A 24828-nucleotide genomic window follows, 5' to 3' on the forward strand; every position below is an offset into this window, starting at 1 on the left:
AAAATGTAAAAAAATTTTGATTTTTACATTTTTTTGGGGGGAATTTCATATAAAAAAATGTGAAAAATATTGTTGTTTTTTCAAAATTTACGCTCTTTTTTTGTTTATAGTGCAAAAAGTAAAAATCGCACAGGTGATCAAATACCACCAAAAGAAAGCTCTGTGGGAAAAAAAGGACGTAAATTTTGTTTGGGTACGGCGTCGCACGACCGCGCAATTGTCAGTTAAAGTCGCACAGCGCCGAATCGCAAAAAGTGGCCCAGACGTAAGACAGCAAAATGCTCTAGTGGTAAAGTGGTTAAACTGTAATTTGCCTTTTTACAAAAAATGAAAGGTGATCTAACTCTGTACACCCTCTATAATGCCCCAGTCCCTGCTGCGCAGATGATTAGGTTTCACTGCTCACACAGCTGGTGCAGAGGTCTGTGGATGTGAAAGTTGCAGTCTCCTTCCTGGATAGATCAGAGTGATTCTAATTGGTCACATGTTGGCACATAATATCTTTGACCAGTCAGAATCTGTCTGATCAGTCCAGGCGTCCCTAAGGGAAGAAGACTGTGGCTTTTAAATCCTCAAACCCCTGCACCAACTGCGTGGGCAGTAAAAGCTCATGCACACAGGTACAGTAAGTACAACAGAAACCAAGGGAGTGCAGAGGGTATACGGTGTTATCTCCTCTTTACTCTTTTCATTAAATCTTTTTTATTAAATATGAACAAGGTATCGCATCAGATCAATTAAGTCCAGTATTGGAAATACAGGTTTGGTGGAAAAATATACAGTATTGGTTAACATGCCATTTAAGGCATACGTATAGCACACATGCAAATATATGAACCAACATCACAAATAAGATCTATTGTGAACCATGGGATTGCAGACCCCACAAGCACCCCTTGCAACCAAATATTAACGAAACCATCTGAAATAGAAAATTAACTGAAAATATAAAAGACAACCATCTTGGAAAATATTAGGCCGCGGCCCTTTATTTGGGTTAAAAGCATACATATAATTTAAATCATTGCATTTCTTTTACCTTTATAGCCATAAAAAAAAAAAACATTTATTTTGAAATAAATATTAAACAACAAAGCTCTGACCAAGACTTGAGCGGAACAGAACAGTCCAATAAATTCTTTAACCACACTGTCCAGCCACTATAGTGGGCAACAATACCCACCAGACAGGTTTTGTGTTGACAAAAACCTTACCCCCCTTCCCCAACACCACGACCTGATCAATCAAGGATTGCAAACCTGAAAATAGCTACATTAGTATCAAAGAGGAGAATAATATGATAAAGGGCTCTTTCACACGGCCGCTCCGTGTGTCCGCAAATCATCCTATTTTTTTGCGGATGATTTGCGGACATAATGTAAGTGAATGGCATTGCGGATGTCAGCGGAATACCATCCGCTGACATCCGATTTTCTTCCTTTCAGTTCTGTTCCGTTTTTTGGAACGGAACAGAACCCTATTTTTTCATCCGTTCAAAAAACGGAAAGGAAGGAAAATGGGATGTCAGCGGTGTCATCCGCTGACATCCGCAATGCCATATACTTACATTATGTCCGCATATCATCCGCAAATGGATGGGATGATATGCGGGCATACGGAGCGGATGACAGAAATGTCATCCGCTCCGTGAAAAAAAAAAAAAGGACCGCAGCGGAGCTTTCACACGGAGCGGCCGTGTGAAAGAGCCCAAAGTCCAGCAGAGTAGCCTTCCAATACGCAAGGTCTAAAAGAAAAAGACTGCAGAGAAGACAAGAACTTAGAAAGAGCCCCAATAATGCTCATGCAGACCCCATCTAAAAATGCAAACTTAGGATCAATAAAAAAACAGTCTGCAAATAATGCCCTAGGAAGCCTAAACAGCAGAGGGAAAACATTGACCAAATAGTAATGAAATAGTAATGAAACAAATCCAAAGGCCTATATCACCCAATATCCTATCCTTCCAAGAAAACTTTAACAATAGCTGGCATAGGAAAACATTTGAGAAGGATAGACAATGGAGGCACAATGCCACACGACTGTATACTGTACATCTGACAAGTCACAGGTGGAATAGCAGCAGCACTGGAGTTGCACTGGAAGCTCTGCTGAATCCAGGGGTCCCTGGGGCACTACTGGTCCTGAGGAAAGATAACGGCCCTCTGGTCTTCCAGATCCTCTGACGAAAGAGGAGAGAATTTGGGGTGGAGGAACTTGCCTGACCTGACCTGCACAGAGTCCTGACCTCAACCCGATAGAACACCTTTGGGATGAATTTGAGTGCAGACTGCGAGCCAGGTCTTCTCATCCAAGACCAGTGCCTGACCTCACAAATGCCCTTCTGGAAGAATGGTCAAATATTCCCAAAGACACATTTCTCAGCCTTGTGGACAGCCTTCCCAGAAGAGTTGAAGCTGTTATAGCTGCAAAGGGAGGGCCAACTCAATATTGGACCCTACGGACTAAGACTGGGATGCCATTAAAGTTCATGTGTGTGTAAAGGCGTTCCTAAACTTTTGATATTATAGTGTGTGTGTTACATCAGTCAGGTCACTTCTTGGAAATTACTTTGCAAAAATATCCATGTCAGAGAGTGAAAAGGAAGCATTTGATGTAGATAAGCTATGAAGTAATTTAAATTTTCTTTTTTTTTTTCAGGCACAAGAAAGAGGGGTTTCTCCAAGTTATGCAGTGCCCGTTGAAAAAGTTGATTTAAATAAAGAAATCCACTTTTTTGTTACAGCTGAGTGTGACAATACAAAGATCGCCAGTAACAATGCAACTTTCAATGTACAGCTAGCAACAGGTAAAGGGTGTTCAAATAGTTATTTATCAATCATAAAAACATATATATATATATATATATATATATATATATATATATATATATATACATATACATTATGTGTGTAACACTGCGCTAAGTGCCCAAATGTAAAAAATAAATAGTAATTAACCCCCCCCCCCAGGGCTTTTGTCTTATGTATATTGATTAAAAATACCCGAGTTATTATGACATATAGCTGTTATTTTGTATGTATTTTTTATAGCACTGTGATCTTGCATCTTCTACTATATGGCTTTAGTAAGGGGATTCATTGAATTGCCATGGTATGCAATGATCAGGACAGGTTTATACCTTTTTCCAATCTAACTCCTTTTAAATGGATTGCTTTGATAGACTTTATGTTTAAAGTCATTAAATTAATCTGTTGCTCAATATTCTTACGATTTACCAATATATTATATCCATTCCATAGTATAAAGCCTAAGGGTTATACATAGGGCTCCAACAAAATGGTGAGTGTATTGTTATGATAGAAGCACTCATTTTGGCAGCTGCTCCCTCTAGTGTACAGGAAGCTATTTTATGTCAGTCATCTGCCAGCGCCGCTATCTCCATTGCCCTTATGACGACATCTATTAAGACTAAATATACTTCAGGTTGGAGGACATATCGATGACTTTAGCACACCCACCAGCGTGCAGGACAATTTAATAACAAAGGGATGGATCTTTAGTATGTGGGTGAATAATATAGGGGATTCGTGTTTTGGTTCTCTGGGCTTTCAATCGCTGTACAAGGAATTTTCCCACCCTATTGTTAAGTGTATAGTAATTTAATTTCAGGTGTCAAGTATTTGTCGTGGCGTTCGCACAATATCCTTCGTAGGTTATATCCTAATGATGATAGAGAGGCATCCGTGGCAGAGGATGGGGGCGCTTTGTTTAGAGAGTCTAAGAAACGAATGTCGGATGTAATAGCATCAATTCTGGCAGTGTACTGTTTTTTATCCTTAGATCCCAACTTAATTAGGAGACCTCTCACGAAGGCCTTGTGCGTATTCCACAGGGTACACGGTTCTGTGTTGTGAAGGTTATACAGTGAGAAAAAATCCTGTAGATGTTGGTAATAGTTTTTGGAACTCAGGGTTCTAGATTATGGAGTTATTGCAACGCCACACAAATACTGGCGGGCTAGTGTCCACATCTAACAGAGACATACATATAGCGGTATGGTCAGGCCATGTGATTTCAGCAGTGGTAGATGAAGACACCTTTTCTAGTAGCAGTTTGTCAACCAAAAACATGTTGATTCGTGTGTAAGAATTGTGTAGTGGGGAGAAATATGTAAAGTCATGCTCGAATGCATGGTAGCAGCACCACACATCATGCACATCCTCTGCATGAAGGAAACCCCCTAGGGAAGGTAAATGCCTATTCGATTACTCGGAGGTGTCCATGATGAGGTCTGCTACCATATTAACCACGTGCCGACCGCTTACTGCATATATACTGCGGCAGTGTGTCTTTCCCGGGCAAACCGATGTAGGTATACGTCGGTCGCCTAGTGGCAGCTCGTCAGCGGGGAAGCCGATGCAGTGGGCAGGCGCCTCCGATTGCCGCCTGACACTCGCGATTGTTCCCCGCTGAGAGAGGACGGTTGGCCGTTGTAAACGCAGCCAACCGTCCTTCTCCCTGGGATGGTCATAAAGCCCATATGATCCTGCTATATAGGATCACATGTCTCTCTGGTCATTTCAGAAGCCACGCCCTCCCAGTTAGAATCACTCCCCTAGGCTCACATTTAACCCCTTGATCACCCACAGGGTTAACCCCTTCCCTACCAATGAAATTATTACAGTAACAGTGCATATTTTTAGCACTGATTACTGTAGTAATGTCACTGGTACCCCCAAAAGTGTCAAAAATGTCAGTTAGGGGTCCGCTCTGTCCGCCGCAATGTCGCGGTCCCACAAAAAAATCGCAGATCGCCGCCATTACTAGTAAAAAAAAAAAACACAATAAAAAAATGACATAAATCTTTCCTGTAGTTTATGTAGTAGGCGCGATAACTTTTGCGTGAACCAATCAAAATACGCTTATTGCGATTTTTTTTTTTTTTTTTTTTTTTTAACCAAAGCAGAAAACAAATTGGCCTAAAATGTTAAAATCTTGGTTTTTTAAATTTTTTTTTTTTTCTTCGGGAATGTCATATAGCAGAATGTGAAAAATATTGTTTTTTTTTTCAAACTTGTCGCTCTTTTTTTGTTTATAGCGCAAAAAATAAAAAATCGCACAGGTGATCAAATACCACCAAAAGAAAACTCTATTTGTGGGAAAAAAAGGACATAAATTTTGTTTGGGTACAGCGTCGCACGATCGCGCAATTGTCCATTAACCACTTTACGACCAGCGACGTAGACCTACGTCGGCTGGCTTTGCGTGGTTATCCCGAAGTGATGCCTCTAGCTAGAGGCATCATCCCGGTACCGTTTTTTAGAGCCGGCGGTCGGCTTTCCGGTGGTAATGACCGATGCAGCTCGGGAGCTGCTCAATCGTTACCCCGGCAAGCGGGAGGGGATGACCCCCCCTCTTGCCGCCATCCGCGGCTCTGCCCGTGTCTCCCGTCCCCCCGGGAGACCCGAGCACCCAGCCAGTGCGACCGCCGGCTGGATGGAGTCCCGATCAAAGCCGGAAGCGGCTTTGATCGGGTCTCCGATGACGTAATCCGGAGGCGGCGTCCATGACGTCACGTCCGGGTTACTCGGCTGCTAAAGGCGGCAGTTTTAAAAAGTGAATGTATTCAAAAATGAGGTTTTTGGCATTTTGAATACATGAAAGTGTAGTGGAGGGGTTGAGGGTCTTTTAGACCCTCGATCCCTCCATAAAGAGTACCTGTCACTGCATATTGCTGTCACAAGGGATGTTTACATGTTTGTGACAGCAATAAAAGAGATCAGATTTTTATTTTTTTTAAAAACCTGTGTTAAAATTAAAAAAATAAATAAATAGGAAAAAATAAATAAATTTAGCCGCCCCCGTCAGCTCGCGCACGAAAGAAAACGTATATGGAAGTCGCGCCGCAAATGAAATCGCTGTTCAAAGCACACATGTGAGGTATCGCCGCGATCGCCAGAGCCTATGGAGATTTTTATTGACTGTAGTTTGTCGCCATTCCGCGGGTGTGCGCAGTTTTAAACCGTAACATGTTGGGTATCTATTTACTCGGCGTGACATTATCTTTCACAATATACAAAAAAATGGGCTAACTTTACTGTTTAGTTTTTTTTAAATGCAGTAAAATATGATTTTTCGTAATTTTTCCCAAAAAATGGTGTTTGAAAGACTGCTGCGCAAATACCATATGACAAAAAATATTGCAATGACTGCCATTTTATTCTCCAGAGTCTTTGCTAAAAAAAATATTTATAATGTTTGGGGGTTCTAAATAGTTTTCAAGCAAAAAATACTGATTTTAACGTGTAAACAAAAAGTGTCAAAAATAGGCCTGGGGCTTAAGTGGTTAAGGCTTGGTTCCCACTTGTGCGATGCGGGAACGCTGCGAATATGCAGCGTGTGCCCGCATCGCATCCGCACATCTGGCAGTTCACACTGCCATATGCGATACGCAGGGGGTGTCAATTAAAAGTTAACGACACCCCCAGTTGCGATCGCATATCGCAGCACGATCTGCAAGTTCGCACAGGATCGGATCGCACAAGTGTGAACCACTGTGCGATCCGATTCTGATGAGGCTCAAAAAAAGCCTCTGTGCGAGTTTGCTGCGGATGCACTGCGAATTCAGCCAGGGGATCACTGGTGCATACAGATTATCTTAAACAGATTTTGATTGAATTACTGACAAAGATAAACACAAAAGACTTACTATTGAGGGATTTCGCTTTGAGAGTGGGATATATGGATTGGTAATTTAATGTAACATCTTTCATTTTCACTTGTTTGGCTTAACACTTCAATATATGTTTTTAAAACCCATTATTTGTACTTGTGAGAGCACAGAGAGTTTACAGACAGCGCAACAGATGTTTAATTATTTATTATTCATAAATTGTCTTAGGGCTCATTCACACCAGCAAACCGGGCATATCACACGGACACCGGTGGGCACTGAGAGTAAACAGTGCGGATGCGCTGATCTGGGCTCATTGCGCTATTTACGTTTTTTTTTTTGTTAGATGTTTTATGAAATGTCACAAGTAAACAAACTGTGATAATCCCAGTGGGAAAGTGTGTTAATGCTGAGAAAATCCAGCAGGGATAAAACAGCCAACAAAAACTGCTTACCAGAAAAAGAAAATATAGAATTTCACTATAGATACCAGACATGGAGAATACACATAATAAAAAAAATCATAAACTTTTTTGTATGGCATAATAAAAAAGAGCATACAGAATGTATGTATATTTATGATTAAAATCAGTAGTGCTTTGAGTTTAGTAGATCAGATAAATTCATACAACAATTATTCACATATTTCATAGATAGTAATGGTGAATACAAGTCCTCATGTGTCAAAGGGTTTCTCCAAGATGGCTTCATCAGGACGCATGAAAACATTGTGTGGATGTACCTAAAACAAAATAATAACATTAAACCAGATAGCAAGGGTAACTTGCCACAAGTTGAACTCTAAGTCTTGTTAACTTGCACATTTTCACTGGCAAGTTGTACACTTGCAGAGTACATGAAACACAAGTTCTAGTTGACAGTTTTCCAATTTGTAGCAAATTTGCGTGGCAAGTTCTGAGCAAGAGCAAAGTTGCAGTGATGAGTCTACAGCAAGAGCTCTTCAAGTCACAGTGACCCCTGTGGTGGGATGACTATTGCACAACATAACTGAACCAGATCAATTGGCTGCTGTCTGTGAAGTAACATAGAAAAACACATTATAATATAATGTATAAATACAGGCATACCCCATTTTTAAGTACACAATGGGACCAGAGCATGTATGTAAAACGAAAATGTACTTAAAGTGAAGCAATACCTTTCTTCATTTCTCAATGCATGTAAATACACTAGCTCCATAGGAAATCTTGGTCAGCTTAACATGGCATTGCTCCCAAACCATGTGACAAGGACACCAAGCTTGGGGAGCATGTTAAGGGGGATCCAGGACTATGACATAGTAGATTACCTATGCAAGCTGGCCAGCCGCAAACAGGATATGTTGTAGTCCTGGGTCCCCTCTCGGTGCTCCCTAAGTTTGGTATCCCTGTCACTTATGGTTTGGGAGCAGTGCCATGTCAAGCTGACCAAGATTTCCTATAGACGCCAATGTTAAAAACCGGGAGTAGTGTCATGCCAAGCTGAACAAGCTGTGTCCTTACTCGCGAGTGTACTTAAAGTGAGTGTACTTAAAGCGGGGTATGCCTGTACATCCATTGCACGAGACATACCTCAGCACCAAAGCACCCACACACAGACCATGATGTGTATTCTCTATGTCTGGCCTCTATAGTCAGATTTAATTTTTTTATTTTTCTCTAAGTCTATATCATGGATGTTGGCCATGAATGTCATATATCATTTTTAACTGAGTGGCTATGAGCACTTGTAGAATCAATACCAAGTACCGAGGATGAACATCACTCCTCTCAATATGGAACTAGGCTCATACAAAGATTAAAGTGAAACAGGAAGCAATCCTTGTAGTGTAGTATACATATTATATGCACATTAGACACACTCTTCAATAAAAGCTGCAGTTAAAACCATTTGAATCCACTGGCCAACAGCTGCTATGTGTGATGTTATGTCAGGCTCCCACTGGATGTTTGTTTCAGAACTGTATACGTGGCATGGATTAGTAAAAACCACAACAAATTTTAGGCCCCATTCACAGCTGGTAACTTGGAATCGTGGGCAGAATTGCAGCAATTCTGGCAACAATTCCAAATCGCACTGCAATCGCTGCAAAATGCACCACATGTATTTGGGTGCCATTCATTTTTACTGGCACCTCAAACACGGTGTGGTTTGCTGCACAGGGCTTGTCTCCCAAAAGAAGCTCCTGCTTCTTTATGGGGGATAAGCTTTGCATGATGTGGAGTGTCGTGCAATTCTGTTAAGTGACAATCGCAGCAAAACTGCACTGTGTTTGAGGTGCCATTAAAAATTAAATCTAATCTTTCCCCACAAAACAAAAAAAAAAAGTGTTGGTTATAGATACAATGTAATATTGTGGGTATTTTTTACATTTTTTTTTTTTTTTATGAACTTGCTGTAACTAGGGTTAAACACTGGAGATCCAGACTGGTGCTCAACACAGAGTGCAGAGGCCTGACACACCACCTGCACGGTGCTACAGTCAACAGCACTCACACTCATATGAGCAGCAGTCTGGATCTCCAGTTTCATGTTAACCCTACCTGGAGCACACTAGTTCATTAAAAATATAAAAGAAGCCCATATCTAGTACAGTTTGTGCATCCTGCCTGCTTCACCGTAATAAATACAGAAGCCTGTCAGAATATAAATGTTGGAGCTACCATCTTTTTTTTTTTTTCTTTGTAGGATGAGTCATTGTCAATAAACAAGCATGTGAACTTCTGGTGTTGCACCCAATATAGACATGGGATGGCAGGCAGGAATTAAAGCAATATAACATTAAAACCCATAACCATAGATAATAACTCAAGTATATCAAATAAAAGACAACCAGACATTGGGTTGGAATAAGCAAGGCCGTAGCCGTTTATTATTGGTTTTCAAATAAATAAACAACTTTAATAATAAAAATATTCATAAGGGTCCTTTCACACGGCCGCTCCGTGTGTCCGCAAATCATCCAATCTGTTTGCGGATGATTTGCGGACATAATGTAAGTGAATGGCACTGCGGGTGTCAGCGGAATACCATCCGCTGACACCCGATTTTCCTCCTGTCAGTTCTGTTCCGTTTTTTACGAATGGAACAGAACCCCATTTTTCCTTCCGTGTAAAAAACGGAAAGGAAGGAAAATCGGATGTCAGCGGTGTCATCCGCTGACATCCGCAGTGCCATATACTTACATTATGTCCGCATATCATCCGCAAACGGATAGGATGATATGCGGGCACACGGAGCGGATGACAGAAATGTCATCCGCTCCGTGGGAAAAAAAAAAAAAAAAAGTCCCGCAGCGGACCTTTCACACGGAGCGGCCGTGTGAAAGGAGCCTTACACTCAAAACAACCTAGCCACTACGGCTCAGGTTGTATAAATAACACATTTGATCCAAAAATATTTTTCCAACAATAAATGAAAATCAACAACCACACATTGTAAACAAATTTAGTCCCCCTATGCAATAAGTAAAGGTGACACCACCACATAATAATTTGGTCGCAACGAACAAGGGGAGGGAGGGGAACACCACAGTTTCATTTCTGAAGCAATTGAATATCCTCTGCTGAGGAGCCCCTTAAATACCCTAAAACAGGATTCTGACGGGCTATTTAGGCGGGATAAATGAGAGGGAAAGAGCCACTTGACCCCAGGGAAAGGGTCAACAAGCCAACTCTCCCTGAATACAGGGTAGCTTTGGGAAGGAATTTTGAGCAGGAAGGAGGACAATTGACCTCTTAAGGAAAAGGTCAAATAACCCTCACCTCAGAGTCAATTATCCCAATTCCCTTCAACTAAATGAATGTTAATATGTTAAAACCTATTCCTGCCACCAACCCATGAGAAAAGGGGGTGCTATATACTGCTCCCCTTTTCCCACATTCTTGTTTTATGACACTGACTAAATACCAAAGCAAAGATCCCTGGAACATGTACCCAAGTCTGCAGAGACTGTTTCCTATATTTTGACAGATTTCCTTTAAAATGAACCCGTGTGGAGAATTTGAAGTTGACATACAATATACAGGTCCTTCTCAAAAAATGAGCATATTGTGATAAAGTTCATTATTTTCTGTAATGTACTGATAAACATTAGACTTTCATATATTTTAGACTCATTACACACAACTGAAGTAGTGCAAGCCTTTTATTGTTTTAATATTGATGATTTTGGCATACAGCTCATGAAAAAACAAAATTCCTATCTAAAAAAATTAGCATATCATGAAAAGGTTCTCTAAACGAGCTATTAACCTAATCATCTGAATCAACTAATTAACTCTAAACACCTGCAAAAGATTCCTGAGGCTTTTAAAAACTCCCAGCCTGGTTCATTACTCAAAACCGCAATCATGGGTAAGACTGCCGACCTGACTGCTGTCCAGAAGGCCATCATTGACACCCTCAAGCAAGAGGGTAAGACACAGAAAGAAATTTCTAAATGAATAGGCTGTTCCCAGAGTGCTGTATCAAGACACCTCAGTGGGAAGTCTGTGGGAAGGAAAAAGTGTGGCAGAAAATGCTGCACAATGAGAAGAGGTGACCGGACCCTGAGGAAGATTGTGGAGAAGGACCGATTCCAGACCTTGGGGGACCTGCGGAAGCAGTGGACTGAGTCTGGAGTAGAAACATCTAGAGCCACCGTGTACAGGCGTGTGCAGGAAATGGGCTACAGGTGCCACATTCCCCAGGTCAAGCCACTTTTGAACCAGAAACAGCGGCAGAAGCGCCTTACCTGGGCTACAGAGAAGCAGCACTGGACTGTTCCTCAGTGGTCCAAAGTACTTTTTTCAGATGAAAGCAAATTTTGCATGTCATTCAGAAATCAAGGTGCCAGAGTCTGGAGGAAGACTGGGGAGAGGGAAATGCCAAAATGCCTGAAGTCCAGTGTCAAGTACCCACAGTCAGCCCCGGTTCACATTTGTGTGAGTGCCGGGTTTGCATGTAATATCGGAGCGCACTGCTCCGACATTACATGCGATCAGCTGTGCGGTGCGAGTTTAGCCATACAGTTTGTATGGCTAAATTTGCATCGCACCCGCAGCAAACACGCACAGGAGGCATTTTTGCTGCCGCATCAGGATCGGATCGCACAGTGGTTCACACTTGTGCGATCCGATTCTGTGCGAACTGCACGATCGCACTGCGATATGCGATCAAACTGGGGGTGTCGTTAAGATTACATTGACACCCCCAGCGGATCGCATATGGCAGTGTGAACTGCCGGGGGTGCGTGTGCGATGCGGGAACAGGCTGCGAGTTCGCAGCCTTCCCGCATCGCATCAGTGTGAACCGAGCCTCAGTGATGGCCTGGGGTGCCATGTCAGCTGCTGGTGTTGGTCCACTGTGTTTTATCAAGGGCAGGGTCAATGCAGCTAGCTATCAGGAGATTTTGGAGCACTTCATGCTTCCATATGCTGAAAAGCTTTATGGAGATGAAGATTTCATTTTTCAGCACGACCTGGCACCTGCTCACAGTGCCAAAACCACTGGTAAATGGATTACTGACCATGGTATTACTGTGCTCAATTGGCCTGCCAACTCTCCTGACCTTAACCCCATAGAGAATCTGTGGGATGTTGTGAAGAGAAAGTTGAGAGACGCAACACCCAACACTCTGGATGAGCTCAAGGCCGCTATCGAAGCATCCTGGGCCTCCATAACACCTCAGCAGTGCCACAGGCTGATTGCCTCCATGTGAATCAGTCATTTCTGCAAAAGGATTCCCGACCAAGTATTGAGTGCATAACTGAACATAATTATTTGAAGGTTGACTTTTTTTGTATTAAAAACACTTTTTTTTTTATTGGTCGGGTGAAATATGCTAATTTTTTGAGATAGGAATTTTGGTTTTTCATGAGCTGTATGCCAATATCTTCAATATTAAAACAATAAAAGGCTTGCACTACTTCAGTTGTGTATAATGAATCTAAAATATATGAAAGTCTAATGTTTATCAGTACATTACAGAAAATAATGAACTTTATCACAATATGCTAATTTTTGGAGAAGGACCTGTATAGCACAAAACAGATATTATAATCCAGGGGTTCCTAAAGTGGCATTAGACAAAAAAAAACCCAGAAGTAATGCATTGCAGTTTACCAATCCTTAGCGCGTTTGCTGCATTTGCTTTCTTGTTTATTACACCTGGCGATTCAACCAGTAACACTAACGGTCCTTTCACACAGGACGGAGTCCGTTCTGCTTAGCGAGTGATCAATCTTGTCAGTAGGGATGATCGAACTTTTGAAAAGTTTGGTTCGGCCAGAACATCCGAACTTCCCGAAAGTTCGGCCCGGATTTCAGAACCCCATTGAAATCAATGGGACCCGAACTTCGGTAATCAAAAAACACAATTTTTAAGCCCTAAAACCCAATAAACGCCCCTAAAAAGTGCCCGGGGTTCTGGGTCATGCCCCATTAACTATTAATCACACAAAAAAAGTTCTTAAAAATTGTCATTTTTGATAAAAAAGCCAATTATTGAAAAAATTAAAAAAAAAAAAAGAGATTTTTTGATTTTTACTTTGGATTTCGTATCTGGGGGGTCTAAAAGGTTTGTATGTGAAGTTTCAGCTCTGTAGCATGTCCAGAACCATGAAAAAAAAGATAATTTTTCAGTAGAACCGGGATGTGGGTCGGGAGCCTCCTTTAACTTTAACACCTATATGATCTTTTTTTCTGGTTCTGGACATGCTACAGAGCTGAAACTTCACAGGTACACCTTTTAGACCCCCCAGACACAAAATCACACAAAAAAAGTTCTTAAAAATTGTCATTTTTGATAAAAAAGCCAATTATTGAAAAAATTAAAAAAAAAAAAAAAAAGAGATTTTTTGATTAATTTAATAGCAGGCATTTTTTGTGGTTCTTTTCAGTCAGGAAAAACATCTGAACTTGTGTATAGTGGTACTGTGCACAAGTTCAGATGTTTTGCCTGCCTCCAAAACCCCCCAAAAAATGCCAGCAAAAACACACCTGGGCATTTTTTTTTTTTGACGCTATCGTTTTTTTGGCATTTTTTTGGGGTTCTTTTGAGGCAGGCAAAACATCTGAACATGTGTATAGGGGGTATATATACACATATATGTCTGAATATATACCCCTAGACATATATAGGTGTGATAGTAGCAGAAATATATTACTGTAAATGATTTAATTAGCACAAGCATTTATTTCTGCTACTATCACACCTATATATGTCTAGGGGTATATATTCAGACATATATGTGTATATATACCCCCTATACACATGTTCAGATGTCATGTCTGACATCAAACATGTCCTCAAAAAAGCACTGACAGTGGCAGCCCCTGCAGCATAAAAAATGCTTGCTGGTGAGAAGCCATAATGGTGTTCCCGAAGCTATTCAGAGAAATGATCATTTCTCTATTGCGGTCACCCTGACATGGAAGGGTTTGGTCACCCTGCCATGGCAGTCACTGTCAGTTCACCCTACACTACATTACGGTCACCCTGGTATGAAAGGGTTTGGTCAGTCGGTCAGCCTGCCATGGCAGTCAGTTTCCCCTACACTACATTACGGTCACCCTGGTATGGAAGGGTTTGGTCAGCCTGCCATGGCAGTCAGTTTCCCCTACACTACATTACGGTCACCCTGGTATGGAAGGGTTTGGTCAGCCTGCCATGGCAGTCAGTTTCCCCTACACTACATTACGGTCACCCTGGTATGGAAGGGTTTGGTCAGCCTGCCATGGCAGTCAGTTTCCCCTACACTACATTACGGTCACCCTGGTATGGAAGGGTTTGGTCAGCCTGCCATGGCAGTCAGTTTCCCCTACACTACATTACGGTCACCCTGGTATGGAAGGGTTTCGGTCAGCCTGCCATGGCAGTCAGTTTCCCCTACACTACATTACGGTCACCCTGGCACTTCATACTTTCCCTACAGAAACTAATTTTTTGAAGCTAACTTAAGTGTAAAGGAGCACTCTAACTACACTAGATATCCCTTTCCTCACACTAAAAATAGCTAAATGACACTTTTAAAGTAAAATTAACAGAACTGCTTCCACTCTCTTCCATGTCCAGTATAAGAATGCTAGGAATTTGGCGGGGGCGATCTTATATACTGGGGGGCGTATTCACTAATGATTGGTCTAGGGACCCCCTAGTCACTCCAATCACATTCCTAGCATTCTCCTGCCCCCTCAATTGGCTTTTGCTAATGGTTCTGGTCCAATCACAGGCTTTTAAAGCCCATTTCCTGAAGCATTGCATTTTGGGCGGTTCTGGTTGCCGAATTCCGAACTTTTTGGGCAAAAAGTTCTAAATTCGGCCGAACCTCGAACACCCAATGTTCGGGCCGAACCGATGGTCGACCCGAACTGTTCGATCATCCCTAGTTGTCAGTGCTAACTGGGTTGTCTAAATCCTCAAACTATTACTTTTTCTGGATAGCCTGGTCTGTTAAAGTTATAAAATACCATATTTGGCCCAATTACCAGGCAAAAATAAAGGAAAAAAAGGAATAAAAGACTAAAAAAAAAAGTTCATGCATCCATGCAATTTTGTTTTTGTTTTTGGGTTTAAAATGCTTTAACCTTTTTATGATAACCCACCCCTATTAAAAGGTCCAATATAAGACCCATACCCCCTTCACTAGACTGCCCAAAGCACTGGTATAAGTGTTTTGTGCAAACAGGTATAGTTACTGACAATGTCACTCACATGTCATCTGATTCTTTTACCACCAATGGATAGGATACCATCAGTTAAGAACCCCTGGTATCACCTGTCAGTGCATACCTGATATGATTTGTAAATCATAAAGTAAAGGTATGTACTTACTATGCCACTCTGTACTCTACTAAACCAGTTGTGCAGATAGCAGCCTTCTTATGGTATCTGTTATACAGCCATAAGCATTCCCTCCGTAAGGACTGATAATCTGATGATAGGTTACATAGTTACATAGTTAGTGAGGTTGAAAAAAGACATCAGTCCATCCAGTTCAACCTATGATGTGTGTGTGTTTGCTTCTAACCGTACATTGTGTACCCCTGTATGTTGTGGTCTCCAAGGTGCCCATCTAATAGTTTTTTGAAACTATCAATGCTCCCAGCTGATACGACTGCTTGTGGAAGAGAATTCCACATCCTTACCGCTCTTACAGTGAAGAACCCCTTACGCATTTTAAGGTTAAACCGCCTTTCCTCTAGTTTTAGTGAATGGCCACGTGTCTTATTGTATCTCCTCTCTCTGAATAGTTTGTTCCTTATGCTAGGGTCGCCAGTACAGTATTTGTACATTGATATGATATCCCCCCTCAATCGTCTCTTCTCCAGAGAGAATAAGTTCAGTGTTTGTAGTCTTTCCTCATAGCTGATGTCGTCCTCCATTCCCCTAATTATTTTTGTTGCCCTTCTCTGGACTCTTTCCAATTCCAGCACATCCTTCCTGAGGACCGGTGCCCAGAACTGGACAGCATACTCCAAATGTGGCCGGACCAGAGTCTTGTAGAGCGGGAGAATAATCTCTTTATTTCTGGAGTGAATCCCCTTTTTTATACATCCCAGTATTCTGTTGGCTTTGCTTGCAGCGGCTTGGCATTGTTGCTAAGAAAGTTGCTAAGAAAGTGATGAGCTAAGGTTCAGGCCAAATTAAGTTCAGCCCAAACCCACAAAAAACTTTTACATGATAGCAGGCAACCAGCCCAATCAGCTTTGGCTGGAAAATTCAGTGCAATCACATATGATTGGGCTGATAGCCTGCCATCATGTGTCAGTTTCCACAGGGTTTAGCCTATCACTATTCCAGATGGATTTAACACTGAACTACGATATGCTGGAGGAAGAGTATTCTACACTACCAGGATGTTTGGGAAAGCCTCTGCATTGTGCTACCCTAAGAGATCAAACAAGTAAGGGTATGTGCTGTGAAAAAGTCCATGTGTAAGTTCACACTGAGTGCACAGGACCATAAGTTTACCATGCTTAGAAAAACTCCTTTTAATAGCAATACAATTGAACTTTTGGTTCAATAACATTTATATTCATAATTGAATACATCCTATTACAGTTGTGCTCAAAACTTTTGATACCCTGGCAGAAAATGTGAAATTTTGGCATTGATATTGAAAATATGACTGATCATGCCAAAAAACTGTCTTTTATTTAAGGATAGTGATCATATGAAGCCATTTATTATCATATAGTTGTTTTGGCTCCTTTTTTAAATCATAAAAACAGAAATCACCCTAATGCCCCTGATTTAAAGTTTACATACCCTGGAATGTTTGGCCTTGGTACAGACATGCAAGGTGAAACGCACAGGTTAAAATGGCACTTAAAGCTTAATTTCCTACATCTGTGACTTTTTTAATTGCAATTCATGTCTGTGTTTACAGGGGCATCTCATAAAATTAGAATATCATCAAAAAGTTAATTTATTTTAGTAATTCAATAAAAAAAAGTGAAACTCATAAATTATATAGATGCATTACACACAGAGTGATATATTTCAAGCATTTCTTTCTTTTAATCTTGATGATTATAGCTAGTGAAAACTCAAAATTCAGTATCTCAGAAAATAAGAATATTACATAAGACCAATAAAAAATAAAAAAAAGTTAATATAGAAATGTTGGCCTACAGAAAAGTATGTCCATGTACAGTATAGTATGCATGCAATACTTGGTTGGGGCTCCTTTTGCATGAATTACAACATCAATGCGGCGTGGCATGGAGGCGATCAGCCGCGGCACTGCTGAGATGTTATGGAAGCCCAGGTTTCTTTAATAGTGGCCTTCAGCTTGTCTTGATGTTGGGTCTGGTGTCTCTCATCTTCCTCTTGACAATACCCCATAGAATTTCTATGGGGTTTAGGTCAGGCGAGTTGCTGAGATGCTGATTTCATTTTCCAGCAGGACATGGCACCTGCTTACACTGCTAAAAGTACCAATACCTGGTTTATTGATTATAGTATTACTGTGCTTTATTGGCCAGCAATTAAATATGAGTTTCCCTTTTTGAATTGAATTACTGAAATAAATTAACTTTTTAATGATATTCTAATTTTACGAGATGCACCTGTAAATAGCCAATGAGTTTGTTAGCTCTCACATGGATGCACAGAGCAGGCTAGATACTAAGCCAAGGGGAGCAGAAGATAACTGTCAAAAGACCTGTTTAACAAGGTAATGGAACTTTATAAAGATGGAAAAGAATAAAAATCCAAAGCCTTGAATATGCTAGTCAGTACAGTTCAATAGATTACTAGGAAGCAGAAAATTCGGAGATCTCTTGATACCAAGCCAAGGTCAGGTAGACCGAGGAAAATTGAAGCTAAAACTGCCATAAGAATTGTTAGGGAAACAAAGAAAAACCCACAGGTAACCTTTAGGAGAAATACAGGCTGCTCTGGAAAGGATGGGGTGGTTGTTTCAAGGAGCACAATACAACAATACTTGAACAAAAATGAGCTGCGTGGTCAAGTTGCCAGAAAGAAGACTTTACCACGCCAATGCCACAAAAAAGCCCAGCTACAATATGCCTGGCAACATCTTGATATGCCTCACAGCTTCTGGCAGACTGTAATCTGGAGTGACAAGACCAAAATAGAGCTTTATGATTACAAATATAAGGGGCTATGTTTTGAGAGGGGTAAACAAGACCTATAGAGGTTTATTTCCTAAAGCTAGTGATGGCAAAAGTAGTCACATTTCTGCATAGAAACTAATCATCGTCTAACCCCAGCTTGTTCAGTTAAGCTTTGGCAATAAAACCTGGAAGCTGATTGGTTTCTGTGCAAAATTGTGACTAGTTCTGCCTTCTCTAGTTGTAGTAAATAAACCCCATAGCAACAAGAATACCATCCCCACTCTTAACCACTTGCCCACTGGGCACTTATACCCCCTTCCTAACCATGCCAGTTTTCAGCTTTCAGGGCCCTCACACTTGACAATTACTAAGTCATGCAACACCGTACCCATATGAAATGTTTGTCTTTTTTTTTTCCACACAAATAGAGCTTTCTTTTGGTGGTATTTATTCACCACATTTTATTTTTTGTGCTTTAAATAAAAAAAGACAAAACCTTTTGCAAAAAAAAAAAAAAGCATTGTTCTTAATTTCTGTTATAAAACTTAGAAAATTAGTAATTTGTCTTTATTCATTTTGACCAAAATTTATACTGCTACATTTCTTTAATAAAACCCAAATCAGTGAATATTATTTGGTCTTTGTGAAGGTTATAGAGTCTACAAGCTATTTTGCCAATCATCGAATATTTCCCATTTCTTGAGACACTAACAAGCCAAGAAAGTACAAATACCCCCAAATAACCCATTTTTGGAAAGAAGACATTCCAAAGTATTTAGTAAGAGGCATGGTGAGTTTTTTGAAGTTGTATTTTTTCCCCACAATTTCTTGAAAAATGAAGATTTTTAATTTTTTTTACAAAATTGTTTTATAATAACAGGTTATTTATCTCACATGGCATATGCATACTTGCAACTATACCCCAAAACACATTCTGCGGCTCCTCCTAAGTATGGCGATACCACATGAAATTAGGTGGTTTACGACCTCCCCTATTTATTATAAACATGTATTCTCTTGTCTATTCCTATAATAGTCTATCAAAGCTCTGATAAGGTTAATTAAGGGTACAATAACAATGCTAGCTATAAAAATAAACACACTGCTTAAATAAGCAAGGATCTAATTTATTATAAAGAAAGTAGAAATGCTAACATAAAACACTAAAAGGATACTACAGAGCATATAAGACAAAACGATCACAGATAATACTTTACATATGGGCGTCCTCGGGATTCGATATATTTCAGTCTGGGCTCAAGTGCACAAGAGAGGCAAAAGAGAGCAAAGAGAGCCAAGAGACAGAATTCTAGCTGGTGATTGCTTTTAAAGTCCACTCAGACACAACCCAAATAAACAACCACTGTCTGCTTGTCCAATGACAATTCATAAGAGGCCCTTCCTAATCAACAGGAAGTATCTAATTTTTTCAAGGAAGCATATTATAGCCCCGACTGTTTTTGACCCAGGCCATCTTTCATCTTTCGGCCTTTGATGTTAGTATAACCTACCCAGGAGGTCTTATTTGAGGCTCCTATACCCTCATACCTCACAACAGGGGGCCTATGGGAGAACATCCTGTGAGGATATGAATTCCCATGCTAAGTAAACTTTCTCTACTGGCATTCCAGACCAGGTGTAATCAGGTTCCAAACATCTAGAAACATCTGATCTTAGAATGCATGTTGCCTTCCAACACCACATGTGTGAGTCTTTTTCACAGTCTGGCCACATAGAGAGGCCCAACATGCAGGGAGCACCGTCAGGTGTTTTAGGAGCATAAATTATACATCTAACTTCTTGACTACCTATTACAATTTTGAGGGCCCTGGAGCACCAGGACAATGGAAATGCCCACAAAATGACCCCATTTTGGAAAGCAAACACCCCAACATATATTCCTTAAGGCATAATGAGTCTTTTGAACATGTCATTTTTTTCCCACAAACTTTTGGAAAATGTGGAAAGAAAATTAAATGCATTTCTTTTTGCACAAAGTTGTCAATTTTTAAGATATTTCTAACACATAGCAAATACATAGCAAAAATTACAGCCCAAAATACATTCTGCTACTCCTCCTGAGTATGGCAATACCACATGTGTGAAACTTTTACACAGCCTTGCCACATTCAGAGGTCCAAAATGCAAGGAGCCCCGTCGAGCGTTCTAGGAGCATAAATTACACATATAATTTCATGACAACCTATCACATTTTTGAAGGCCCTGGAGCACCAGGACAATGGAAATGCCCACAAAATTACTCTATTTTGGAAAGCAAACACCCCAACGTATATTCTATGAGACATGTGAAAAACTAATTTATACCCGCGCTTATGGATACTCTGGTGAATCAATCAATTATAACTTTGAATTATGTGAAAGATATATAAATAAAAAATATGAAATAAAAAATATATATAAAGAAAGTGTGTAAAAAATGTGTATATAGAGTGCAACTGCTTTATTATCACTAGATTGCGTTCTACTAATGTAGTTTTATTATGAATATTTTTTATGAGGATTTTTTACACAATTGAGCACATACTATTAGAGTGTTATTTATATATTTTAATTGGAAAACAGTATTATAATATATCACTTGAGTGCTAGCGCTGCTTAATTTTGTGTATAATATTCTATGAGGCATGATGAGCCTTTTGAACATGTCATTTATTTCCACAAGTTTTTTGGAAAATCACAGGACACCAAACCATAAATCATAACATATGGGTTATATAGCTACCTTTAGGTGCAGGACACTGGCAACCAATCAGAAAAGATGCCCCCCCCCTATATAACAACACAAAAAAAAAAAATCGGGTATGATGGCGCTCCCGGACAAAATGACATGAAAAAGAAAGAAAAAACTTTTGTGCTGCTCGGGATCTGGATAATAAACTTGTTTATTAAAATCAATAAAATTGGCTCCCGGTCAAGGAAAAAACATACCCTATATATGTGCCATTATCAGTTAGCCACAGGAGATCTGAAGAAGGGCTTGGCCCGAAACATGTCATTTCCCTCCAATTGTGGCATTTCCCAATAGCTCCGCCAGGTGACTCTTTGGTGATGCAAGAGCCGGGTCGTTGTTGAGCCACCTCCACACTTCCGGCTACATCGTGGGCCCAGCCCCTGGTGCGCACATCGGCGCTAGGCGCCTGGTGACGTCATCTCCCGGCGCCGCGTCAGCAGGGACTGACGAGCAGCGGCCGCTGCCACCTCGGGCGCGCACCACCACCGGAGCTGCAGGTCGGGGTTTGAGGATACCACCCCTCCATCAACCTCTCCTCACCCCAGGCATCGCCCCATCTGGAGGCTCACCCGCAGCGAAGGCTCCCGATCCGATCGAGGCTGTCGGTCAGCCCATCCACAGGTGACACACTGTCCAGACCTTACTGGTGGTAAGGCGTTGTTTCCCTGCCTCTGGGTCCTCCTTGCTGTTTGAGTCATCCCCCCCCTTGGTACTATGTCTACATGCTCAGCTTTACTTCCCTGGCACACCATTGTTTTTTCCTTGACCGTGAGCCAATTTTATTGATTTTAATAAACAAGTTTATTATCCAGATCCCGAGCAGCACAAAAGTTTTTTCTTTCTTTTTCATGTCATTTTGTCCGGGAGCGCCATCATACCCGATTTTTTTTTTTTTGTGTTGCTATTCCCTCCACCCAGTTGGAATCTGGGTTAGGGTAGGCAGCAGCCCAGACTTGGACGTGACATTGAAGGTGGACCCCCTTGGGACATTGTCCGACCCCATTATCCCAGCCCCGCCGTCTGATTACCGCAACCACAGCGCCAGGACTTTTTTGTTTATACCCCCCCTATATAACCCCTTCCACACCCCTTCCACACAGGAAGAACCTCAGTTTTTTCACCAGTGTCTAAAGGTGATGGACACTGTGGAGAGTCTTTCCACATTTCAAAGAAGAAAGACTACATACCCCGATCAAAGATCTCTGAATCTGAGGGGTTAGCTATCGGATCCATCTAAAACAGTCAATGGACTAAAAAGATGGTACCTGAGCCTCGGGAAGCAGATATGAGGTTTTGCCTGTAATGCTGTCCTTTTTAGGTGATGGACCCTGGGAATCGGACCCTTGGAATACCAAACCCCAAAGGCGCTCCATGCAGGGTGCTCTACAGGTCTAAGGCCATAGCCCCTCTAAAAAAAGGGGACCCAGTCCTTGAAGGACGCCAAGACAAAGCTCGCCGTGATGGGTGAAGATTGGACTCCTGTTTCAAAACAGAATCCTGCAGCAGGACTAGTGAGTCCAATTTAAAATATTTACTCATATAGCAAACCTTGAAGGTAAAAGTTGCTGGCATATTTGCAAATTGTAAATATTTTATGCAATGTTCCCTTTAAAAAGACACCAGAGACCGAGTGCCATGTTAGTCTCTGCATGAGACTATGGATGTTAAGCCTAGGCAAAATACATCTTGTTTAAGTATTGTTTCTGTGCTTGTTTTTCTAACACACTATTTTCACCCTGTGCTGATTACTCAAGAGGTATCAGCTGTGACAAACCAATGTGTGCATGACTGTGGATGTTAAGCTATGCAAAATAAATCTTGTTGAAAGCTCTGGCTTTTCCTTAGGGATTAAATGTGCTATTTATATCAATTGTGATTATATGAGCTTGTGCAGTTGTGGGATGATGCAAAGTTTGTTTAAACATTATTTCTTTGCCTATTGTTATCACACTGTTTTCTTGCCCTGGGCTGATCACCTAATAGGTATCAGCTGTGACAAACAAAATTCAGCCTAATGCCCCGTACACACGTGCAGATTATCTGAAGACTTTTGTCTGCAGACTTACCAAAACCATATAATATGAGGTCAAACCTAAACACTTTCAATTTGTATGCAATCCGGCAGGCCCTTGCACTACATAGAAAAGGTAAATCTGAAGACAAAAGTCTTCAGATAATCTGCACGTGTGTACGGGGCATAAGCTACTCTCACCCCATGTGATTGCTGTTTTCGCTTTGGCGCATAAGCCTGAATGTTTGTCTCCTCCCTTGATAGCGTGTCTGTGGCGAAGGCCTATTCATGGGCACGCAAATATCTTCGCCTTTAAGTACAGGCATACGCCACATGGAGGGTGTTTTAGCGCAATTGGCGTGCACATGGACGCCACATAGCACACCATGCACGCGCAGTACAGCATAAATGGGCGCAATTTAGAAGGAACTGTTTCCAGTGCACTAGCCTCTGCTGAGGCTGAAGGGGACACAGAGCAGCAGCAGCTGGGTTGTTCGAGTCACTGTGGGTGTATGTTTACTGGCACAAACAGGTCTTGTATCTTGGGATAATCAGTGCTGTGTGCGATAAGCTGTATAAGCTTGGCACAAGCCTTGGCTACAATGAAATTAGTACCTCAAGTTTGTCTATAAAGCAATGTCTGCCCCAAAGAAGGCTGGGGGGCACAGTTGGAAGGGGCACTGTGATGCCACTGTCAGGCCTTGAAGGTCCTAGCAGTGCTTCCTCTGTGTCTATTCCCCCTGAACAGTCAGAGGAGACTAGCCAATATGAGCCATTACAGGTGGTCAGACATAATAGCTACCTGAGGTGCTTCTGCCGCAACCTATGTCACTAAGGACAATTTGACATCGGCATTAGCCAGCCTTGAGGGTAAGATTGCTGATATGATTGCGGCATCACTAAGAGGGAAGAAACGTGTTAGATCCCCCTCACCTGAGCCACCCCCTAAATTCAGTTCAAGATTGGGCAGAGGATGTGGAAGAAGTAGCTGATGATGACCCTACAGAAGGTCAAGCTGAGGTTTCCACTTCTTGGGAGTGAGGGCCAGAGGAGTCTCTGTCAGCCTCTCAAACCCAGAGATTGTTGGTTCAGTCTCTTACTGAAATGGTCCGGTCTGGACACAAATTTCCTCCCTTAGAGACAGCTGAAATCTAATTTTCCTCCCTAGGCTCATTGCGCCCTCCTCATAGTCCTCGGACATTTCCCATACATCCGCTCGTGGAGCAAGAAATGCATAATGATTGGGACCATCCTGATAGGATTTTTTTGTTCCTCCTAAAAGGTTTTCTCTATTGTATCATATGGAGGAAAAAGTTTACTAAGAAATTGTTTATACCCACTGTGGATGCTGCCATTTCTTTTGTTAACAAGAATATAACCTGCCCTGTGGATAATGGCCAGGTTTTTAAAGATCCAGCAGATAAGCATTTGGAATCTTTAATGAAAGCCTCCTTAGCGGTTGCAGGATCTGCGATACAACCAGCAGTAGCGGCCATAGAAGTTTGTCAGTCTTCAAAAGACCACATGAAGCGGGTGTCCAAGACAGTTCCTTCTCAAGGAGAGTCCGTGGAAGATCTGTCAGATCTACCTCGCACTTTATGTTAATTAACATTAAAAACTTACTGGCTGGTTTCCCTGTTCAGGGAGAATGCCTTTTTTTGTGATGATCTGGATAAGTATATCCAAAAGATCTCAGGGGGAAGAGTACGTTTCTACCTGTGAAAAGGAAGAGCAAGGGTCCTTCTTTTAAGATCCCTGGCACTCATACTGCCAGTGCTTCTAATTCCAGATGGGGGCAATGGCTTCAACCATCTGGGTCCGGAACCAAGCCTTCAGGGCAGGGTCAGTAAAAGCCCTGGGCACAGA

The 24828-nt window shown here is 41.4% G+C and overlaps 1 protein-coding gene across 1 annotated transcript in view; it reads left to right on the forward strand.

The window, feature by feature from the left end:
- LOC309560528 (interleukin-13 receptor subunit alpha-1-like) overlaps window positions 1-24828 on the forward strand; it is a 142302-nt gene that overhangs the window by 64315 nt on the left and 53159 nt on the right. The window contains exon 3 of the mRNA XM_082264159.1: window positions 2659-2806. Coding sequence (XP_082120285.1) covers window positions 2659-2806 — 148 coding nt within the window. The remainder of the gene's footprint in view (window positions 1-2658; window positions 2807-24828) is intronic.

The sequence above is a fragment of the Pelophylax lessonae genome, assembly GCF_965119305.1.
Source record: "Pelophylax lessonae genome assembly, chromosome: 7".
Taxonomy (NCBI): Eukaryota; Metazoa; Chordata; class Amphibia; order Anura; family Ranidae; genus Pelophylax; species Pelophylax lessonae.